Genomic DNA, 23,081 nt, shown 5'->3' on the forward strand with positions numbered 1-23,081 from the left:
GCTCTCCTACCAGGCGGGCAGGGCTGAAGGCCCAGAATCATTTTCTACTCTCCCCCTCTCTCACTTTTCCCCACTCAGTTGTCAAATCTTGACCTTGACAATGTTGTTCAGTCAATCCCCTTCTCTCTGCTCGTGCAGCTTTACCTGTAGTTGAGTTCTCTCCTGAACTATTCCATCTTAATTGGTTTATCCCTCTCTCCAATCAGCCATACATCTAGTTGCCAAATCAATACTTCTAAAGCACAGATCTGACAGTGCCACAACCCTGTTCCAAAACCTTCAATGGCTCTCAAGGAGAATAGAAACCTCAGCCTGGCTTGTACCTGCTTCTCACTGTCCTTTTCTCTCCCCTTCTACCACACACATAGTCTGTTTCAATCAAATGGGCTTCTTCCCACATCTGCCTCTTAGCATCTCTAGGTTCCTGGGGTTATTTTTAGTTTAAAAAATGATTAATGTCTTTTGGTTTTGCATTACTTTTATTTCCCAATACTTTTCTCCTCCACTCTGAGGGGCCATTCCCTTTTACAGAAGACCCTTGTGAGTAAGGATAAGTTCCCTTACTATATTTGTATCTCCAGGGTCTGATACATGAGAGAAGCATCAGAAATGGTTATTGATTGATTAACAGAGGAAAAAGGGGGGAGGGAAGCAGTTCAGCACAACTAACAAGAACCACAGCAAAACTAAAATAGTCCCATGTGGTTACAAAGCATTGGACGCCCATGAGCCCAACTCGGCAAAGAAAGGAGTGATGCACACTCTCAATCTCTTATTGGGGGACTGCTTTGGTCATCATTCTTAGCTTTCCATTTGCATAGATGCCATTGTTTTCTCAGGGTTGGGGAGTGTGTCTAACAGGGACTTTACTGTAATTATGTATCCCGACACATCATTCCTTTTGGTGTGTATGAGCAGGGGGTTGGAGGAGAAATGATTGAATGAGTTTGCAGAAAGCAGCTAAGAGGCTTTCTGGTCATTAGACCCCATGGTTCCACCTCCTAAATTAGACTTTTTGTGAGCTTCCCCACTGTTCTCTTCCTCCTAAAATTTAATTTCTGTGTAGAACCGGTTTTATATTTACTCAATGTACAGAGCCTATCCCACCAATAGAATAGAGGCTCTTTGAGGCCAGGAGCTCTTTAAGTTTGTATCCCCAGTACCTGGTCCATGGTAGACATTTTTATGTTTGTCATAATCTTCACCATTGCTTGCAGTATTATTCACTAAAGTGAGATAATAGATCCTTCAAAGTATTGACACTTGGAAGTATTCATTTAACTCTCTAAAAGAGTGCATGAGGTGGTTCGACGTCCTTGCTGATCATGGATTTTCCCCCACCGTGTAAGTGCTGGAGCATACTAACTGGGAAGGATTAACAAGAAGATGACGATGAGATGGCTTTACATGTGTTGTTAAATGGAAAATACTTGCTGCTGGTTGAAGGGGGGGGGACAGTGTTCTGGAATTTGGGGTTTGGGGGATAGAGTTGTGTTGTTTTTTTAAATTAAGATACTTGGAAGTCAAGTAGCTTTGAAAACGAGGTAGAAAGTGATTGAATTGAGCAATCCTTTTTTGTTGGATTCCTGTGATTTGGATATTGTATTAATTTCGGTGGTAACCAGTGGATTGAACCTGCAGCGATTGGTTTGTTTTGTTAAAGACATATAAGGGTTCCTTTTAATGAGCTGCCTTGTAGCTTTGGCCTACAGGTGGTTATCGTTTTCCTTTTTTTATTTTTCTTTTAAGCAGCCTGCCAAAACTATATGCACATACCAGTCTCTCTCCTTGGAAGGTGATTAACAGTGGTGGGTTAGCTGTAGTTTGCTGAAGTCATTGATGAAAGAAGTACCTACCATAGAGTCACCCTGGCATACCGGTTGAACTTCACGTTCTTTAAGTCTGCACTCATAGTGCATGATTCCAGCCCCTGCCAGCCCAATGGAGAAGGGAGTGTGGTAGGAAGACAGGCAGGCCGGGCCGTTGACAGGCATCAATGAGCTAGTGTATTCAGGTGGACTCTATAAAAAGTTCCAAATAAAATAGAGCCTTTTTTCTGTGTGTGGGAGAGATGGACAAATCGACAGAAATGGACTGTTTTGCAAAGCCGGGGCTCCTGGCAGCAGTAAAATCAAGAAGCACACCCAAACCCACACAGCTCAACTGTTTTTCTTTGAAACTTTTACCGCCATCCGGAGTACATTGGCACATAGACACTGGGGAGATTGTTTGCCAAAGCTTTCAGTGCCTCTTCCTTTCTGAGTTTTTTGGTGACCTCTACTGGTAGCTAGGTTTCGACCTAGCTTTGGGGGAGTGGGTCTGGACTTGGTGGGATTTTTTTTCATTTCACCTTCACTGTATATGGAGAGTCTATGTCAGGGTGGGGTGGGGGTAGTTTTAGGTTGACTTCAAACAAAAAGGCAACCGGCTAATATCTACTCATACATTTGACCAAAACATAATAGAAAATCACCATATATAGCTTAATTGTCTTTCGATTTTTTCAGGAAATAATTTGGACACCAGATTAGAAAATAAAGATGGTACCTCAGCACAGTACCTTCAGATTTGTGATAGTGTTAACACAAATAAGGCACTTAAACAGAAGTCCAAGAGAAGGAAACGGGGAGAAAGCAGGCTATGGCAAACAGGTAAAATACTGGGCATTGTGAATCAGAATCAGGGGAGCCCTCCATTCAAATCCCATCTCCAGCACTGGGCTAGCCTTGTGACTGTAAAGCAGGGCAGTCAGTCTCTGTACCTCATTTCAGCATCTCGTAAATGATGCAGTAATACTTGTAGTTCTCCCTTCAATAGCATTGTTGTGAGGTACCAAGGAGACAGTACGAGTAAAGTACTTTGGAGAACATGAAGAAGAATCTGTATGGCATTTGTTGTTCTTATTTGAATAATAACTCACGGAAAAAAAATCTGAGGATGTAGTCATTCTCTCTCGGCTTATTTTCATGTGGTAGAGGTCACTGTTTTTTCATGGTGTGACCGGTAGTGTTTGCTTGCACTAAACTAAACAGCCTTTTTAATAGACAATGTTTAGGTTGGTCATTTCCTGCATGGAGGCTGTGATGTTGGCTGGCCAGCTCATCATGTCAGATAGTTTTTTCTTTAAGGAAGGATCTCCCCACCAGGCCTCCCCCACTGCCCCCATATCGAGTGTATACGGAACTTCAGCTAATGTTTACAGTGCTACCTATCTTAAAAGCCTTTGTTGAAATGTTGTCACAACTTTATTTTTTTAATTCAGCTATTATAATTGGTCCCGATGGGCAGCCCTTGACTGTATACCCTTGCTATATTTGTGGGAAGAAGTTTAAATCCAGAGGATTCTTGAAAAGACACATGAAGAACCATCCTGATCATATGATCAAGAAAAAATACCAATGTACAGATTGTGACTTCACAACTAGTAAGAAAGTAAGTTTTCATAACCACTTAGAAAGCCATAAGCTTATGAATAAAGTCGATAAGACCCTTGAACTTACAGAATACACAAAAAGATACAAAGAAGCTAGTCCACTGAGTTCAAATAAGCTTATATTAAGAGACAAAGAACCTAAAATTTATAAATGCAAGTATTGTGATTATGAAACTGCAGAACAAGGACTGATGAATAGACATTTGCTTGCTGTACATAGCAAAACTTTTCCTCATGTTTGTGTTGAGTGTGGGAAGGGATTCCGTCACCCCTCTGAACTTAAGAAGCACATGAGGACCCATACAGGGGAAAAGCCATACCATTGTCACCATTGTATCTTCCGGTGTGCCGATCAGTCAAATCTGAAAACTCACATGAAAGCCAAACATGGCACTGTCTTACCCTATAAGTGTGAGCACTGTCCCCAGGCTTTCTCTGACGAAGCTGAGCTTCAGCAGCACCTGGAATTATTCCAAGGACATAAAACACACCAGTGCCCTCATTGTGACCACAAGAGCACCAATTCAAGTGACCTTAAGCGACATATCATTTCTGTCCATACTAAAGATTTCCCTCACAAATGTGAAGTGTGCGAAAAGGGCTTTCATCGTCCTTCTGAGCTCAAAAAGCACGGGGAAACCCATAAAGGGAAAAAAGTCCACCAGTGTAGACACTGTGACTTTAAAACGTCTGATCCATTTGTGCTCAGTGGCCATATCCTCTCTGTTCACACCCGAGACCTTCCTTTAAAATGCAAAAGGTGCAAGAGAGGATTTAGACAGCAGACTGAACTTAAGAAGCACATGAAGACTCATAGTGGAAGGAAAGTTTATCAGTGTCAGTATTGTGACTACAGTACTACAGATGCTTCGGGCTTTAAGCGCCACGTTATCTCCATACATACAAAAGACTACCCACATAGATGTGACTACTGCAAGAAGGGATTCCGTAGGCCATCGGAGAAAAATCAGCATATAATGAGACACCATAAAGAGACCGTTATGTAAAATTTTATATATATATATATATATATATATAAAGAGAGATCCACACACACACACACACCACACACACACCACACACACACACAATACATGTATAGTAAGAAAGGAAGTTAGAAATGGGATACATTAATTGGAGAAAAAGAAAATCTCATGAACTGTTTCTCCTGGTTCCAAAGTTTGATATTAAATCATAACTTTACATTCTTTGTATTTGAAGTCTTAAACGAGTATTAGGGTTGACAGTGATCTGCCAGCCCGAAGGGTTGCTCATCACAGCTCCAGCACCCTAGATGGTGATTAGGGAGCTCCAGAGAATGGAATATCGAAAGACTGCTGAATGTTTCTTTCATAGTATTATATGCGTTGTTAGGCAGGAGAGGGGCACAGAGAGAGAGGAAGAGTGAGAACTGATCCGTTGTGCTTTTTGGTTGGTTAGAAACATGACTGGCCTCCACCATTGCTGGGATAGGAGGTCAGTGACACTTTGCTTCATTCCTTACACAGTTTGGGGGTTGGGAAGATGGAGGTAGGAAAGATGACAGTTGATCAGTGATCACTTAGTCTTTTGGGTTTTTCTCTAATACCTGGAATGAATATCCAGAAATGGTTGAAGTTTTGTTTGTCCATTTTTAAAAGCATTTCATTCAGAAGCTTTTTAGGTTAATTCAGTGCTTTTAAAAGCTGAGTTTCAGAGCTGCTAACCTATTTTGTTATTAGATAGGTGATGTAAAAGATAGCATTAAGCTAAGAGGTCGGGTAATATTCCATTGCTAAGAATAAGGAAGGGGGGTGTGTATATAATTCCCCTTCTGCCTGACGCTACAATTGAATGTTCTGGAGGGCAGAGTTTGCAAAAGTATACTTGCATCTAATGTGGATTTGGAAGAAAATGGATGCAGCAATAGTGTTGCAGTTCAGCACTATTTTTCCTTAATGTTGTAGGAGCTTCTTTAAAAGTTTAAAAAATGGTTCAAAGAACACAACTTTCTTAAATGACAGTAAATATTTAGAGGTTCTTTAGGACAGTTTTAGCAGGTATGATTATTCTAGTCCTACTTGACTAACATTAATAAAAAGGTGCAATTTTATGCCATTGTTGAAAATACCAATTTTATAATATAAACATGCATTTTTATTCTGAGGCAGTATTTATGCAGTATTTAACCAGAATAATATGCTGCCAACAGAATTAATTCAAAGATGGATCTTCAGTTTACAATGTATACATTTAAAATATGCATCCTTTTAAATGATGCTTTGTGTTAGCATGCTGCAGATCAAAATGGCATTTAATATAACAAGCTGATCTAGGGCTATTTAATGAAAAACCTATTCATAAATGTTATGCATATAATGTGTACGTTTTACTTTTTTTATGTTGCTTCATGTTTGCACACAGCTGTTGTCCACATGATAAAAAAATGGAAATTTTACTTCATAGTATAGCGTGGCTTTGTAATTCAGAAAACCTTCATCCTTATGGTTTTGTACCAGATGAGAATCAGTTCTTTGAGAATAAATTTTTTATCTTTCTGAAACCTCAAAAGGTTAAATTTGGAATTTGAAGCAAACAAACAAAAAAAGGTTTTATGTGTCTGTAAATGATACACACGCTGTAACATAAAATTGTCACTGTTATGTGGGACTATTATTTCTAAATGTTATTGTAATGAGCATACAATAAAAAGTATCTCTTGCATTTGATGCTTTTATGGAGTATTTCTTGATCAACTTCTGTTGCCTGAAGAATTTTTGCATTTACTTGGTTGAAATATTCATCTCTTAGGAAATTGTTGTTTAAAATTGCTCATTAGTAATTTTTTTTAAAAATGAAATCTTGTTTTATAATTTTATTGATTTTAATTGGGATCAAAATGTGACAGGTAAGACATGTCTTGTACTGTAAATTACCAATAGCATGGGTCACAGTGATCCTGCCCACTAACGTTTCCACCAATTTGTTGAAGTGGCACCTGCCTGGAAAACCAAAGGATCTGGTGCTCTGTGTGACTAGGTATTTGTGACCAAATCTGATGCTAATCAAATTGAAAAAAGATATTCAACTTTGTTCAAATAAGAATTTAGAAACAGAGTTCTCTGGTTTTACAGATGAGACCAGAGGCTCACTGGGAATACTTTTTACCAAGTATCCAGACCTGAAGCACAGGCCTAGATGACTTAATATGTTTGTCTAAAGGCAATATGGGGGGGGGGGAGCAAAACACTAGACTAGGAGCTGAGAGACTCGGGTTTCCATCTTGGCTCTGTCCTTGCCATTCTGTGTGACTTGAGGGTAAGTGACTCAACCTTTCTGGACCTCAAATGGGGGTGGTGGAATGGAGAGTAGAATGAATCATGTCTTGAGAGCTTCCAGAGGAAGAATTCTGTTCAGAACTTTGGATAGATATTGGGGGGGGGCACTTCTGGATGGGAAGTCAGCTGTACATGATGGGGACTTCTCTCCCCAGGTGGAGGTTGGGTTTTATACAAAGAATTGCTCAAACTGTGATTGTCTTTTAACGTCCCTTCTGCCTCAGAGATCCTATTTTTATGTTTACTTGAAAATTTTACATCTCAGTCTATTTAATAACAGTTCATATTCTAAGAACTTTAAAGTTTATGTGGTTAACAAAAATGTATGCAATTTTGGAAGTAAGAGGTCTGCAGAAACTGTCATTCAGAAGCAGCAAGTATTTCACTTTGCTGGTTATGGCAGGTCCAAGTCGAGGTATCAAACACACGAACCACTTAGGTTGTTTTCCTTTTTCTTAAGGTAGTGGTACCTGCAAATATAGACCCAAAGGGCACTGCCCTGAGGAGGAGTTTGCTTTGTAAAATGTCATTACTCCTTTCCTTTTAAAAGTACAAGATCTCAAAAAAGACACCTGCCATTGACATTTTTTTCTATGCCATTTCCACTTTATTAAATTTGAAGAGGTTAATAAAGATAATAACATCGCATTTGATTTTGACACTATCTTTGCAGTGATTTAGCCTGTGAAGAGAAAAGGCCTCTTCAGTCAGTTTCGTTACTCTTCATCACAAACTGAATTAAGAACCACAGACCTTTAAATGGTAACATACAGGAGCATCACTATAACACATATACCATGGAATTTTGGAAGGTGGGTCCACCTTAGACTGTCTCTGGTTGGTTTGTTCTTTTCTGGGGAGAGGAGAGGGGGCTGTTGTTTTTGAAAATTTACAGCAGCTGAAAGGCCTTGATTGTAATAGCAACAACACTGTCTTACGGCATGGACTCGATTGGCTGGTGTAGTGACACACCCCGAAACCAAGTTGCTGCTCTATTTCTTTTCTCCAGGTAAGGAAAATGACATCTGTTACTGAGAGAACGTTTTACTAGCTCACTTCATATTGTCTATGTTACTTTCGTCTCCTAAGGGCTTTTAATACAGTTACATAGAGGAATTACATATAGAGCCCAGAACCTCTTGTGTCCTAAACTATTAGAAAGAAATCCAGGGGGCAGCTAGGTGGCGCAGTGGATAAAGCACCGGCCCTGGATTCAGGAGTACCTGAGTTCAAATCCGACCTCAGACACTTGACACTTACTAGCTGTGTGACCCTGGGCAAGTCACTTAACCCCCATTGCCCCGCAAAAAACAAAAAAACAAAACCAAGAAATCCAGCATGCTTACCTCAAGAAAAACCTGCATTTGCTACAGTTCCAAAGTTTCTTGGATTTAGATTTAAGCCCCAAACCTTAACTTAAGAATGCCTCTTATACTTAAAAAGTCCTGGTTTACATATGTATATCTCCAATAATATTTTTGTATAAATCATCTACCACATTTAAAATGAATATAACAATTAGTAGTTTCCAGTGATCTCAAATATTTCTTAAACCGGGAAGCTGATAAAACACAAACAGTATAATTGACTTTGCCCGTTCATTGTGAGTTTAGCTAGAAATTGATGTTTTATCAAGTTAAAAAAAGTATTTCCAGGTTCTTGAGGTGGGGGTGTCCTTCTCTAAATTGCAGTTAAAACCAGCAAGGGTCATTTCTAGCTCTAGAGCTATAGTGTCTTAGGATGCAAATTAGGTGTTTAATCACTTGAGGGAGGGGCCATTACTTGAGTCCTTTAGTTCTTTGCTGAGTACTTGAAACTACCAAAAAAGACTATAAAGTTCAGTGAAATTATTTGACTTGTTAAGGAGAATTCTTATCCTTTTTCATTGCTAAGTAAAGCAAACCATCACCTGAGATGTCAAGAGATACATCCATAATCTATCTATATAATATCCCTTTCACTCCTAAAGGGGAAAAAAGAAATCCAAGCTATATAACACAGGTACTAATTAAATTGTTTTCCCTCCACCCCTCCCTTCATCAAAAATCGTATCTGAAGTAAAGATGCATGCTCTATCTATTTAATGGGGGGGGGGGAATAATATAATGGAATAAAGTCCCTGTCCCAAAAAGCTCATTCATGTTTTTGGAAGTATTTTTCTAAGTAGTAGAGCATGCTTCTGTTATGTCTGCAATAAAAGACTTAAACATTTTCCTGATTTTGTTATAAATACATTAGGAAAACCTGCCATGTACAGAGCTTTCTATTTTCATTAGGCAGGTTAGGTGTTGTTATGGTTCAAAATTGTATTGACCTTGATTTCTCACATTTTCCATCACATAAGCAGTAACAGAGTCATTGGGTGAACTTGAACAGCAGGTGCTGAATTCATGGCTGGGGAAAAAAAAAACCAAACAGTTGTTTTTAGGACCAAAATAAAGCCTGTTTCTTGTTAGCTGATTTTCTTGTTACATGATTTTCTCCTGTCTGTTAACAAATCAGTGGTAGCATCATGGATTTGGCAATCAGTGCCTGTTTTAATGTCAGTACTTGAAGCAAGAGGGAACTAGTTTGAGCTTCATGGTGTTAAGAGTTAGGGCCCCTCAACATAAAAACCAGGCTTGGGGAAATCTGTAAATTCTCTCTCTCTCAACAGTAAGGTCAAGGTGCTAATAAGAAGTAAGCTCTATGTATCACTTTATCTTCCTTGTTATTGCAAGGCCCTCAGCTTAACATCCTTATTTCCTTCTATGCTCCAAGCAGCTCCAGTCAGTGAATGACATGAAGAATGCTGCACAGTAGGGGATAGATGAGAACAAGTGAGGACTGCTTCTCAGCTTTCATGGGTAGTTTAAGATGGGAAAACGCAGGTGTTTACTCACCCATCTTGGAGCCAACAGAATTTTATCCTCTTTTGGGACTCTCTACCATGTTCTCTTACCACAAAAAAACTTAAAGTTGGTTATGAGCAAGGCCTATTCTGAAACTTTAGTCAATGGTGATTTTCCCTGGAATAGCTTGTAGAGAGAGGCACCAGGTGTGGTGTTCCTTAAGTCAGGACTCCAGTTAAAGAACAACTAACATTGGGATCTCTTGGAGCTGCAGTTCCCTCATTTGGAAGACAGAGCTACGACTTGCTATGTATTAAAAGTGTGTGACTGACAAGTGTCTGAAGAATAAACCATGAGGTGCTGTTTTCAGCATATCCAACCAAATCAGGTAAGTCTAATCAATCACCTACAGCCCCGGTTGCTAAGGATTCTTAGAGAATCCTGAAATTTGAGGTCCAGGGTAATTTTTGTATGTCATATTCGAGACTGCAAGGCAAATAAATGTGTGTGGGGGGTTCATAATAGAAATTGAGTTTCTCTACCTTGTGGAGAGAGAACATTTTCAATACTTATATACAATATATTCATCCATTCCCAATTTAGAGAAATGTGTGTGTAAGTTAGAAATTTGTTTCTAACATAGGTGTATGTATATATAAAAGATAAAATTTAGAGAACTTTTCTTGGTGTTTCCAGAATGAACATTTCCCCTGGGTGGTGCTTTGCTGAGAGGAAGGTACTTACGCTAGTCCATTTGTCTTCTGTCTTTTCAATAACAATGGTCTGGGTGTCACTACCTGGGGGGATGTATTCGTAGTCATCATAAAGAAGCCCCAGAATTGGATATTGGGTTCTGTATCTAGTGAAAAGAAAAAGCATTCTTACAACCCTGGTGTTTTGTGTTTTCTTTCTGCCTACCCCATCTTCTCCCCCCCCCCCCATACACAACTTCTTTCCTTCTAAGGCCAAAGCTTGATTCCATTTTGTGACATCTGGAAACATCTTGACCTGATTATGAGTGTACTCCCATGCTCTATCTACAAACAGTCTTTTTCAAACAATTGTGTACAAGAGCATTTTGCAGATAATTGATAGAATGTGACTTCTTTAAAAGAGATAAAGTTTACTTAATGTCAGGTGACACATTTCTATTGGGGGGGGGCTGGGTAATGAGAGTTAAGTGACTTGCCCAGGGTCACATAGCTAGTAAGTGTCTGAGGTCAAATTTGAACTCAGGTCCTCCTGAATCCAAGGCCAGTACTTTATCCACTGCACCACCTAGCTGCCTGACACATTTCTATTCTGAACACTGGAGAACGTGAACTTCTTTAAGAGGGAATTTGCTGTCAAAAAAGCTGGACAGAAGGCACCTCTGTAAAGAAAGCCAATAAAGACTATTGAAAACCAAGTGCCTTTTACTCTACATTCATTAACAGGGTTTGGGGGAAGAAGCATGGTCACAGAAGAAGTTAGTTATCTGAACGTTAGAAGAGCAGTCTGGTTTTGGAGTATTAGCAAAACACGTTACTTTTTAGTGGTGGTGATAGTGGTCCTTCCAGCGCCTGAGGCCTGATTATGGGATGAATATTTTTCTTGCCTCAATTTGGTGAGTTCCTTAACAAATAAAAGATATTACAATCATTTAAAGAAAACCACCCCACCCCATGTATTTATGGAAATTTACTAGGAGCACCTACTTGGGAGGGGGTGAAGATATCGATTTGGAGCTTCCCATCAAAAATCAAGTGGTAGAATGCTTTTCAGAGCTAGCACCTGATTAGCCATCTTGTAATATTTCGTATAAGCCCAGCTCCACCCCCATTTTCTGTTTTAAGTTTTTATCCTTTGAAATCTGGGTCAAGAGCTTTCCCACAGGTTACCTGAGTTCCAACTCTGGTGGTTCTATAGTTTTCTTTCAATATATGGGAAGTATTTCTCTGTTAAGCCCGCCTTCTTCCTCACCTCTGACTGTCGCTTTATAAGGCAATCCTTCTCTTCCAGCAAACTTGTCAGTTCGTGAAGCTTGAGCTGATAGTCACTGCAACTTCCCTCTCTTCTGGAAACATCCTTTTGGAACTGATTCAGTTGTGCCTAGTTAAAAGGAAAAATGGGAGATGTTGAGATCAATAGAAGTGCCAAAAGGAGTGCTTCTGCAAGTGAGCTTTCTTGGCATGCTCCTAGGAGACAAAAGTTAGAAACCAAGAAGTGATCACTCTCTGCCTTTAGTAGGCAGTGCTGAGGGGTTAGGCCAGAAATTCAGTACCCAGGGGCCAGCCTGCAGACTTAGGTAAACATCTCCATTTCCCAAAGAGGCATCCATCTGATGAGCAAAGGGTTCCTATTAAAGAACTTGAACCTACCCTCAGTTTGCAGATCTCTCTGTCCTTCTCTATTCTCAGGTTCTTCACCATTTCCATGTAATGGTTCCCAATCTCATCCATTTTAGCTTGTAGCACAGGGCCTGTACAGGTCTCAGATACCTACATAGGACAAAGTTACTTTGTACTTAGCATCTTATTTAAGAGCAATTCATTTCTATAACAATTTATGATTGATAAAGTACTTTCCCCATAACGCTATTCCCATCATCTGTAAAAACAAATGAGGAGAGTGAGGCTCAGAAGTGAACTGATTTGCCTATAGCTCATGTCAGAGCCAGGGTTTGAAAATAAGCTTTGTGACAAGTCTGTTCTTTCCCTTACCTTTTTTTCCCTCTACCCAGAAGAATTTTGCATACCTGTATTCTAAGGTTCTTATTCTCTTGTTCCAGATTTCTTTTACAATATTCCATTTCCTTTAGTCGATATTCCATATCTGACTGGCCATGTCGAAGAGAGAGAATGGTTTCCTCCAAGGCCCGACATTTTGAATTAGAGTCTTGTAGTCCTTGCTGTAAGGAAGAAACAGTTCCATGAGACAAATATATTAAAACTATTCACCTTAAAACTCTATCCAGTCCTAAAGTTTCTTGTTTTCACAGATAAGTGATAGGCAGGAATACTGCCAAAATAAGCAGCAATTCATCTAGTAGTTCTCTAGTATTCATCTTTCTCATAAGAGAGACCCCACCAATTTGCTGGTTAGCGAATCATATTATTTAATATGGATGACCCTAGCCTTAAGTCCCAAACAAAATGTGGGAGACTGGAGGGTTCAACTCCTTCCCCTGTGACCTTTGGCAAGATAATAATAAATGCTTTACAAATATTATTTTATCATCCTCAAATCAATCCTCTGAAGAAGGTACTATTAGCATGCCATTTTAAAGATAAGCTGAGCTAGATGGGTTTAGCCACTTGCCCAGGGTCATCACACAGCCTAAGGTGAAATTTGATCTCAGGTTGTCTCAATGTCCAAGTCTAGAACTTTATCTACTTGTATCACCCTGCTGGACTTAACCGTTTTAGGCTTCTGTTAAGATTTCAACATATATTCAGGCTCAGAAATTCTATATTCTGATCACCAGAGTGAGCCCAAGAGATCTCTCTTAAATTTTGGTATTAACTAGAACTCATTAATGTAGTCCCTCTCTTTAGTTACAGAGTTCATTGAAGGCTGCTATTATTTGATATCTGAAATTAATAAGGTGCTTGGTCTCTCCACATACCTGCTACCTACTGTGTGAGAATCTTCTTATCAGGGCCCCCTGCTGAGTGCACAGCTGAACATATACTTAGGTTTTCCTTTTCTTTCAGAGACACTTGTTCTCTCTGTTAACTTGTAATACATTTTAATAAATGTTTAACATGTAAGCTGTCACACTGTTGTCCCCACACACATGTAGTTGTACCCATCATAACTGCAAACAATTGAGTTTTGATTAGAACAAGTTGTTCCTGGATTTGAACTTGACTTCAATGTGTCTGTTCCAGTGAGTATGTTTCTAGAAAGAGGAGCTTTGACCTACCTGCTGCTGGTGGTTATTGGCTCTCACTGAAGCCAGGAGCGCCTCATACTCCTTTATTTGGGTCTCCTTGAATGCCACGTCCTTCTCAAGTCTTAACTTGTCATTTTCCAGCGACTGAGGATAAAGGATTTATCATGAGCTTGAATGACAGAAATTTCTTGCTTTAAAGACTTAAATAATAGCTTAATTCACTTGTACTTTAAGCAGATTTTTCAGTCACCTTAAAATGCTGAATGTGAAAACATTTAAAACCCTTCATATCACAAAATTTGGATAAATTAACTAAGTTCAAGGAAATTTTTAAAAGTTTTAGTGGCTTTGCCTTCCCTCCCCTAACTACCTGATCATGCTAATGATAACTCAGAGGTGGTGAATTTTCCCCCTCAGCAATCATACCCAAATTCATCTGGAAATGACTGGCTATAGAAAAAGCAGTTTGCTAATTAATAGAGAATATAAGAGTGAATTATTAAAAAGGCTTCCAAATTCTATAATAGAGTACTACGTGCTAGATATTGGGGGTAAAAATAAGATGAATAGAATCCCTACTTGCAAGCTTACTATGAACAGAGGAGACAATATGCCCATATATAAATATATACAGTATAAATACCAAATCAATAAATACACACAATGTAGATTGGTAAGAAGAGCACTAGTGGCTGGGGGGAGGGGGGGAATCAAGCAAGCCCATCTAGAAGACAGTGCTTGAGTTGCATCTTAGAGATGACTTCACCAGAAGTGTGGAGGAGGAGAGAGTGTCCTTATGGAACATAAAGGCCAGGGTGGTTGGACTTGCAGAGCCCAGCAAGGGAAACAAGTTCAATAAGCCAGGAAGATGACAAAGCTGTGAGAGAAACCTGAAGCACTAGATAGCACCATCTGAAACGATCCGTTGGCAGGCTTGAGTATTGGGCTGAATGTAATGCAATAAGATCCAACAGAACAAATGTTTAGTCTTATACTTGGGTTCCCAAACTTGATTTTTCACAAGGGAGAGATACTTATTTAGCATTTTGTCGGGAAAAAATCGGGGCACTTTAGTGGCTTTCAAGCTTCACGAGTGCCATGTGGCAGCCAAAACAGCTTCCAGGAAGGAGGTGAGGCCACTGTGCTCTACCATGGCCAGATAGGACGTCTGAAATGGTGTGCTCACTCATGGCTACCCCAGGTTTTAGAGTAGAAGTAGCCAAGGAGAACAACCAGCATGGTAAATGGCCTCCTAGAAAGATCCTCGGATATGTGAAGAATTGTCTTGGGGAATAAGGATTAAACTTGTTGTATTTGGCCCCTAAGAACCAGAAGCAACGAGTAGAAGTTGTACAAATTTCAGATGCTTGGGGGAACAAAAGCTTCCTCCAAATCTGAGCTGGAAGTTGCTGAGCAGAGACCAAACACCCCCTGGCCAGAACCCGAGAGTGAAGATTTCATGTTGTGGCCACTGAGGTCCCCTTTGGCTCTGAAATTTTGTGATTCTTAAGTTATATAAATAAAAAGGAAATCAGTCTCACTGCCAAGTCGTTTTGGAGATGACCAAGCTCTTCCCGGATATTACTGAAGGTGGATAGCACCAGCCGTAGAGACTTGTCTGAGATCTCTCTCATCTGGAAGAGAAGAATGTATTGATCACCTCTTTCTTGGCATTAGTAGTAGGAACTTTCAAACTAGCCACTTCAAGAAAGTGAAAGTAGCCAGCCCTGGTTCCCTGGTGCTTTCCCTTCCAAGTGAATTTTATGGGCAGCCTCATTAACAATTTTCTTGGTGGAAAGATGACCTTGCATGGTCATTTGGGGCGATCTAAAATCAATGACGCAGCCAGTTAATTCAAAGGCTCTGCTTTTGTTTCTTCTGAAGCAAAGCTCTGTCAAGCAAATCACTCCCTTTTACTTTCATTGTTTCTTTATCAAGTTACTGTTAACATTCCACCTCAGAAAAATAAAATACAGCTATTAAATGGAAGAATTGTGCCTGAAGCAATCACAGGTCTTGTTTTTGTCACAGATTTCAACTATGTCAGAAGTCCCCTCTACCAGGGTAAAATTGGCCATTAAACTTAAACCGTAGTCTCCAGATGACACTGAAAAGTCAAGTGACTTGCCCAAGGTCACAGAGCCAGTCAGTATATGTCAGAAATGAGTACTTGAACTCAGAGCTTCCTCATTTTGAGGTTAGCTCAACCCACCAGTCTACTCAAGAGTAGTGAAATATCACCGGGTTTAAGTCAGATCCCTATGGTTGCAGCCATTGTGAAGAGACCTGGCAAGTTTTCAGTTCCTTTACCAGCAGGGAATGCTTTTCCAAGCCTTAGTTTCCGAGGCATAATCTCCACTTCTACACCCCACTCCCTCACTCCCTCTACAACCCCAATCTTGGTCTCACTTAAAAACCATCATAAACATTAGATTGTTAACTCCTGGTCTTAAGGATTCAGGAAAAGAACACAGGTCAGAGAAGTCTAAAATTAGCATTATTTGCCACAAGACTAGGAAGGAAACCCCCTAGCAAGAAAGGAAAGAAAGGAGAATCTCCTGTAACAGACAGACGCAGAGTGTTGAGTGTGAAGTTCTACAGGTCATGGACAAAAGATCAAAGGTTTTTATAGAGTAAGAAACCAAGTAAATTAGGCTTCTAAGATTGGGGGGGGGGGCAGCTCACCCTGGTTCATCTCACCTGTAGAATGTATCGGATTTGCTGTTTTGTGAACTCTGACAGCCCTTTAGGAATCAAAGCTTCAATGTCTTCTGACTATAAAGGAAAGAAAAAGAAAAAGGCCTGACTCATTTGGAGACCAGTAGTGTAACCAGCTTCATCTAGACCAGGTCCATTAACTTGGATGAGAAAAAACTTAGATCTTTAATTTCATTCCTTTCTAACTGAAATTTAGCATTTCCTTCAATTATTTAAAAACATGATTCTGAAAAAGAGGTGATGGGCTTCACCAAACTATTGCCACAGGGGTCCAGGAAATAAAGAAGGGTTAAGAACCCCTGATCTAGCCTTAGAAGGTCTCCATTTTTTTCCCCATGAACACACCAGTCTAAAAGGTGTTGTCCTTTGGATTGTATATTAAGTTTACGAGCAAGTTCCAAGTATAGAAAATTAGATTGTGAAGGAAGACAGGTGGAAAATGCATTGAATGTTTAATCATTTAGCAAATACTGACTAAGGGTTTACAGGTCCTGTTAACTACCTGAAAAAAAAAGTGATTTTAGGATCAAAGTCAATTCAACACTATCTGGTGATGGGCTTGTTCATCACATGCCTTCAACAAGTGCTGCTTTTACTGAATGGTAAATGAGATTTGTTTATTTCCCAAATAATGAAAACTGGGGAAATGGGGAAAATTACAGAACTGCTGCAAACCTTGCTGGAAATATAGGCCAACGTGCTATGTTCTGAATAAGAAACAGCTCTCTTGGAAATCATAATTTATCCCTCTTTAGTGCTTGAAGGTTTACAAAGCTCTATCTTCACCACGACTTTGTGGTAAAGATATTTACACCTACTTCACAAGTCGTAGAAATTGAGGCTCAGAGGTTCCATGACTTGGACAATCTGATGGTACAGCTGGTTAAGATTTGAGTCAGAATCTGAACCCCAGGTCTCCTGAGTCCAAGTCTAGCGCAACCATACTGCCTCAGTCCTCATTTTTAGGCAATTTAGGATTTATTGAATAACTAATTAAAATATCCTAGTACTGTTTAGAAAGAGATGGGAATTTATACAAAAGAAGTGATTATATTTTTATTACATTAAAATCAAAGTTCCCTCTTCTTAATCATTTATGCCACTAAAGATAATTACTAACATATTCACACGTATGAAAGAATCAAATAACTAAAATATTGTACTCAAAGTTGTAGGTGATTTAGTATGACAGACTGTTTCAGAAGATCATTCACATTAAAATACCATTTGCCATTTCTTTAGCTGCTAATACCTCAGATTTCAATTTTCTAAAGCCTATGTCCTGAGGTAATAGAATTCTGGATGCTGGGCTAATATGACACAACTGAGCATACACAACATTAAATCATAAAGGGACAGCTGTTAAAAATGCTTTCTATTTTCAGTAAATGATTATTAGAAGCAGTACAAAGTAATCAATGGTTATGCCATTTTTATGAACCGAATGCCCGTTATTCACTCACTCATATCCTGGAAAGAAAATGTTGGGGTGACAACAAAGCTGTGCTAAATATAGAACATCCCCATGATCCTACTTAGACAACATAGGGTAATTACCAGTCAACAAATATTTGCTTTTTTTGTTTGTTTCTTTTTGGGGGAGGGGCAATGAGGGTTAAGTGGCACAGCTAGTGTCAAGTGTCTGAGGCCAAATTTGAACTCAGGTCCTTCTGAATCCAGAGCCAGTGCTTTATCCACTGTGCCACCTACCTGCCCTCTAAATATTTGCTTTTTAGACTTGTGTTTCCTTACCTCATCTGTGGAGTCAAAGTCCCGTTTGCTACAACATTGAAGAGAAAACAGTTAGCAAGAAGTCCTTATTGTTATCATTATTGCTTTACTTTAGCTCATATTTTAGTCAATCTAATCACAAAAGAAGCAGTTCACGAATAAACCTAGTCATTAACAAAATGAAAGGCTAGTCATGGGAAAGCTATTGCTCAGGGTCCAATGTCGCCTCCAAGGCTAGCCAAGTGCTTTCCCTACTTGTGAGGTAGGGGAGTCAGGTAACCAGAGCCAGGGCATCTGCCATAGGCATGTCACTGACAAAGGGAAACAAGTGTTTCTTGTGCTTCAGGTAAATCTATTGGGATGTTTATGTTCATGGAGCAACTCATGAACTCATGAAGTCAGAGGGGGGACAAGCTTCACTAATTGACTTTCTAGGCTACTGTGTTTAGAATAATCTCTTAAATTCACTTCTCCCTTTACTCATTTCAATTCACTTCCCTAAGCTAGTTCTCACCAGGGATATTAAACCTTATTCTCTCAATATACCAAGAGAGAAACAAGATACTAAGGTCAACAGAAATGGTAAGGGGTCGACCTCAGCAGTATTTACATTATTTTTAATAAAGAACAGTCTTAGATGCTTTCCTGATTGCTTCAGTAGAACTCTGCTGAAAACTCTTAAGCCACATCCAGTGAGGGCCCCTAGCTTCTGTGTTTAGGGAAGTCTCAGAGCAAAACTGCTGTTCTTTGAGGCGTGTGTGTGTGTGTGTGTGTGTGTGTGTGTGTGTGTGTGTTGACAGATTTTGTTGCTGTTTGTAAAACTTACTACCTAATGAAACAATATAATAAAGATAAATATAAATATGTGTATGCCAAATATATATAAAATATAAACCTTAATATAGTGGCTTTGAAGGACTTTGTAGTAATTGCAGTTCAGATGCCACCAAAGAACTCAGAGCAAATAGTTCTTCTGCTGCATTTTTGGCAATGAGAGATTTTCACAAAGAGCCCCACGTCACTGCTGGAGGTAACAGGGTTTTCTTGTACCATTGCAGCCCTGAACTCTGGCTTCCCAGCGCCTAAGAGGCCAACTGTATTCCCTGCTCTGTAACCCCATTATTATTATGGCTAGCACATAGTAGGAATTCAAGAAATGCTTATGGAGTTGTTGAATTATTTTGCCATTAAGGTCACCCACAAGGACTTTTTGGCAGTAGGAAATTTCCACAAATGCTTAGGAAAACATCTTTCTTCCAATAATCACCTACCTAAAAACAGTAGATATAACACCTTAAGTGGAGAGTAAGAAAGGAATCAAAACATACTAGCCCCATAGCCTCCAAATCATTTCTCTACCCTGCTTCCCAAACTGAAATTCTCTGGCCTTCTGCCATTTTGAGTTTCCTAGTCTCCAAGCTGGAAGGGCCATCCTGAGATGATCAGCCACTGAACTAGAATTAATTCCCCATTGCAACATACCACTCAGCCTTTTCTTAAAGACCTCCCACCTCCTAGGCTTTCTAGTCCCCTTCTGGATAGCTCTAACTGGTAAGAACTCTCCCCTTACATGAAGGTGACTTTGGCCTCTTTGCAACTTGTACCCATTGGCCTGAGTCCTGCCCTCAGAAGCCAAGAAGAACAAATAGAAACCTCCTTCTACAAATACTCGCACCCAGGTGTTGCTTTCCTGCCAAGTCTTATCCAGGTTAAACATCCCTGCTTGTTTCAGCTGATCCTCAGATGCTATGATCAGGAGGCCATCTCACTACCATGATCCCTCTTCGGCTTGCTCAAACGTGTTGCTCCAAATAGAAAGTGGTACTCCGACTGTGATTTGGTCAGGGAAGAGCACATCAGAAATATCTCCTTAATCCTGGAAGCTCTATGTCTTTTAATGTAGTGTAAGAATGGGGGTTTACTTAGTTGGATCATTTAGTCCAACTCTCATTCGACAGATAAACAAAATGAGGCCCTGAGAAAAGGAAATGAATTGTCCAAGGTCACCCAGGTAGTGGCAAATGCATGTCATGTGACTCCAAATCCAGTGTTTCCTACTATATTGCACTTCCTCAAATTCCTGTATGACTCAGTACTCACATACGATATACACAAACACATGAAGTTATGTGGTCAAGTCTTCATGTATAAGATTGTAGAGATGTACGTGTTTCCACAAAATCATTTGATATCTAATGTAACAAAGTCACTTGATTAGTAGAGCAATATCAGATATCACAAAATTTTATAATACCTTCCTCCAATTTTTTGCAAATGCTCTAATAAGCAGTGATACAAGTCTGTGTTCTTGCGGCTCAGGTCAGCAAGCAGTTCCCCAAAATACTTAGGGTCTAGTTTTTCAGGGCCATCCTCCTGAACAACAGTCACCTGAAGGGGAAAAAAATCACAAACTGTAGAGATTTGTTTTTTATACTTAATAAATGTTTTGATGACAAAAGAAAAGTGCCTCATTCAGGTGCCCAGCTCATTTTAAAGTCTTTTTCTGACCCAAACCATTTAATGGTTTTTTTTTGGTCAGAGAACCACGTTTTCCAATACTCTGAGGGCAAGTTTGGATTCTTGACCTATTTAAGACTCAGTGATCCTGTAGATGCAAAATTCTCTAAGGAATTTCAAGTAGTGGACCAACTTCATTAAAAAATCTATAAACTGTCTTAGTAACCCTTTGGTATATGTGTGTATATATATTGCATACACACATACACAATACACATACATATATAGCATATACACACATATACATGTGACATCTCACAACTGCTAAGAGTTCTGCTTGCATGCCCAAGATGGCTTCAGTGGACCTTGAATCTTTGTGGTGAAAGCCAACCCAATTTACCGGTTGATCTTACAATTACATTATATGAACTTACACAACCCAATGTGCTCTTCTACAAGTCTTGCTGGACTTAGTCCATTTATCATCTGAACTCCACATCCAGGTGATTTGACATAAAAAAGAGGGGCTCTGGGCTAATTTCAAAAGTACCTAAACCTTATGGACATCATTGGATATCCTGAGTATATACAATATGAAGAGCAATTTCCCAATATCCTGAATCGGACACAACCAATTTACTTCATATTTCTAACATTTTTTCCATCTGGCTGAAGACCCGTCTTCTGGCTGGTTGGAGGTCGGGCAGGAAGAGACACACTCAGGCACAAACTACATTTCCTTTGAAACCTGGGCTAAAACCAGTATCTGGACTGCTAAAAGAATGGACGATATCTTCGATTTTGTGGCATACTGCTTTTGAATTTTCCCCCTTCAAGTCTGTCCTGATTGAAAAGGACAGAGTAGCCATGCTCCACTTCCTCTCCACTACTTACTGAAGCCAGGTGGAGGAGGCTGAGCACAGGGAAAAAAGCCGCTGTATCACTACTATACCATGTGCTCTTGGCTTCTGTATCCACTCCAAATTTGAGCAAGGATTTGTGTCCTTTGGTGGTCACTACATCACCCATCCTCGGTTTCATTCACTTCAAGTACACCAGGGCTAACAGAAACAGGAAATCTGAATGAACTTCAGACTTGTAAAAAAAAAACAAAAACCTGGCTGGATTTCTCTTTACTGAACTAATGAATGACATTTTCTCAAGCTAAACACGTGCCAAGGTAGAAAATGTACAAAGTAGAGTTTCACAATATATTTACCTCAATACGATCCTTCTTTGTTTTGCATGCTTCACATTTGGGAAAAACTGAGGGAAAAATCAATTTGGTGTCCAAACTAGTAGCTGGAAGAACTGGATTCTCATCTTAATCTTATGGCAAGGTTAAAGGTGATGTTTCCCAACCTTTCACACCTTGATATGCCCGTCAAAATTTTTCATCACTTAATCCTGGCTATTCTCAAAGCCAAGAGCTCCTCACCAGCTGAGGAATTAATGGACTTAATGGAGCCTCCTTTTCAGGTGTGACTATAGGTGAGCTGAAAAGAGCCTTGAGGTGGAGCCAGACTCCATTATTATCAACTTGCTGAGCACAGCCCATCCCAGATGTCAATCTTAGACACCAAGCTCAGTCACAGACATATTAACAATACACGAATACAACAGTAACTTTGCTGAATAACAGCTCTCTCCAGAGAGATCGCTTTTTCCTAACAAGAAGCTGCTCGGTCAGATCACCATAACCACAGTACATGGCACAACAAGCAAGCACCTTGCCTCCCATTATCCCACTGTGCAACAGGAACCTTTGACTCTTCTTCGGTTTAACAAACCCAATTCAGCTGGTGCCTGATTCCTTTAGCAGATACATAACCTAAAAACATCTCTCTCTACTCACTGTCCTCACTATGACCTCCAACCACTTCAGTACTTTAACAGGCTGGCTAAAGCTTCCTCCCCACTCTCAACATTCTATTATTATTAAGAAGCTCTTGCAGCCTTGTCCTATCACATCACCCAGATGCTTTGGGAAACTCAAACCCTGGATACTCCTACCATCTATCTGCCTCCTTCATTGCTGCTAGCATCCCCATTCTCTCCCTAGCTACTGGCTGTTCCCTTGCAGCATACAAAAATGCCCATCCTTTTAAAAAAAGCCCTTACTTAATCTGATTCTCCCCACTAGCTCTTGTCCTTTCTCCTCAGCTAAAGTGCTTATCTATAGAGGGAAGTGCCTTCTTTTTTCTCACTTTGCTCTAAACTTTCTACAAGTTGGCTTCATTCTCCTGAACCTGCTTCTCCAATGTTAGCAGAGATCTCTTTAAAAAAACATTTTAGGGGCAGCTAGATGGCACAGTGGATAGAGCACCGGCCCTGGAGTCAGGAGTACCTGAGTTCAAATCCGGCCTCAGACACTTAACACTTACTAGCTGTGTGACCCTGGGCAAGTCACTTAACCCCAATTGCCTCACTAAAAAAAATTTTTTTAATTTATTATTTTGGGGGGCAGGTAGGTGGTGCAGTGGATAAAGCACCCACTCTGAATTCAGGAGAACCTGAGTTCAAATCCAACCTCAGACACCTTGACACTTACTAGCTGTGTGACCCTGGGCAAGTCACTTAACCCCCATTGCCCTGGGCGGCGGGGGGGGGGGGATTATTTTTTTCTTAATAGTATATTTTTGCAATTACTTTCAACATTCATTTTTTGGGGGGTGGGGGTTTTTTTGTTTGTTTTGCTTGGCAATGAGGGTTAAGTG

General features: G+C 39.9%; 2 protein-coding genes across 8 annotated transcripts in view; one reads left to right on the forward strand and one right to left on the reverse strand.

Moving 5' to 3' along the window:
* The window catches only part of ZNF711 (zinc finger protein 711), a 114,777-nt gene extending 108,670 nt beyond the window's left edge, over positions 1–6,107 (forward strand). For all 7 annotated transcript variants that reach the window (XM_043973859.1, XM_043973860.1, XM_043973864.1 and 4 more), the window contains 2 exons: positions 2,508–2,651; positions 3,263–6,107. In XM_043973859.1, the coding sequence (XP_043829794.1) occupies positions 2,508–2,651; positions 3,263–4,440 (1,322 nt within the window). In that variant the 3' untranslated portion in view covers positions 4,441–6,107. The remainder of the gene's footprint in view (positions 1–2,507; positions 2,652–3,262) is intronic.
* A 1,252-nt stretch (positions 6,108–7,359) lies between these two features.
* Positions 7,360–23,081, reverse strand: part of POF1B (POF1B actin binding protein) — a 57,310-nt gene continuing 41,588 nt past the window's right edge. Inside the window, exons 7-17 of the mRNA XM_043974274.1 lie at positions 20,162–20,295; positions 17,929–17,956; positions 16,159–16,233; positions 15,000–15,092; positions 13,489–13,602; positions 12,319–12,471; positions 11,942–12,061; positions 11,544–11,672; positions 11,110–11,195; positions 10,326–10,440; positions 7,360–9,144 (exon numbers count right to left, since the gene is read on the reverse strand). Coding sequence (XP_043830209.1) covers positions 9,139–9,144; positions 10,326–10,440; positions 11,110–11,195; positions 11,544–11,672; positions 11,942–12,061; positions 12,319–12,471; positions 13,489–13,602; positions 15,000–15,092; positions 16,159–16,233; positions 17,929–17,956; positions 20,162–20,295 — 1,053 coding nt within the window. The 3' untranslated portion in view covers positions 7,360–9,138. The remainder of the gene's footprint in view (positions 9,145–10,325; positions 10,441–11,109; positions 11,196–11,543; positions 11,673–11,941; positions 12,062–12,318; positions 12,472–13,488; positions 13,603–14,999; positions 15,093–16,158; positions 16,234–17,928; positions 17,957–20,161; positions 20,296–23,081) is intronic.

Source organism: Dromiciops gliroides, chromosome X (assembly GCF_019393635.1).
Source record: "Dromiciops gliroides isolate mDroGli1 chromosome X, mDroGli1.pri, whole genome shotgun sequence".
NCBI lineage: Eukaryota > Metazoa > Chordata > Mammalia > Microbiotheria > Microbiotheriidae > Dromiciops > Dromiciops gliroides.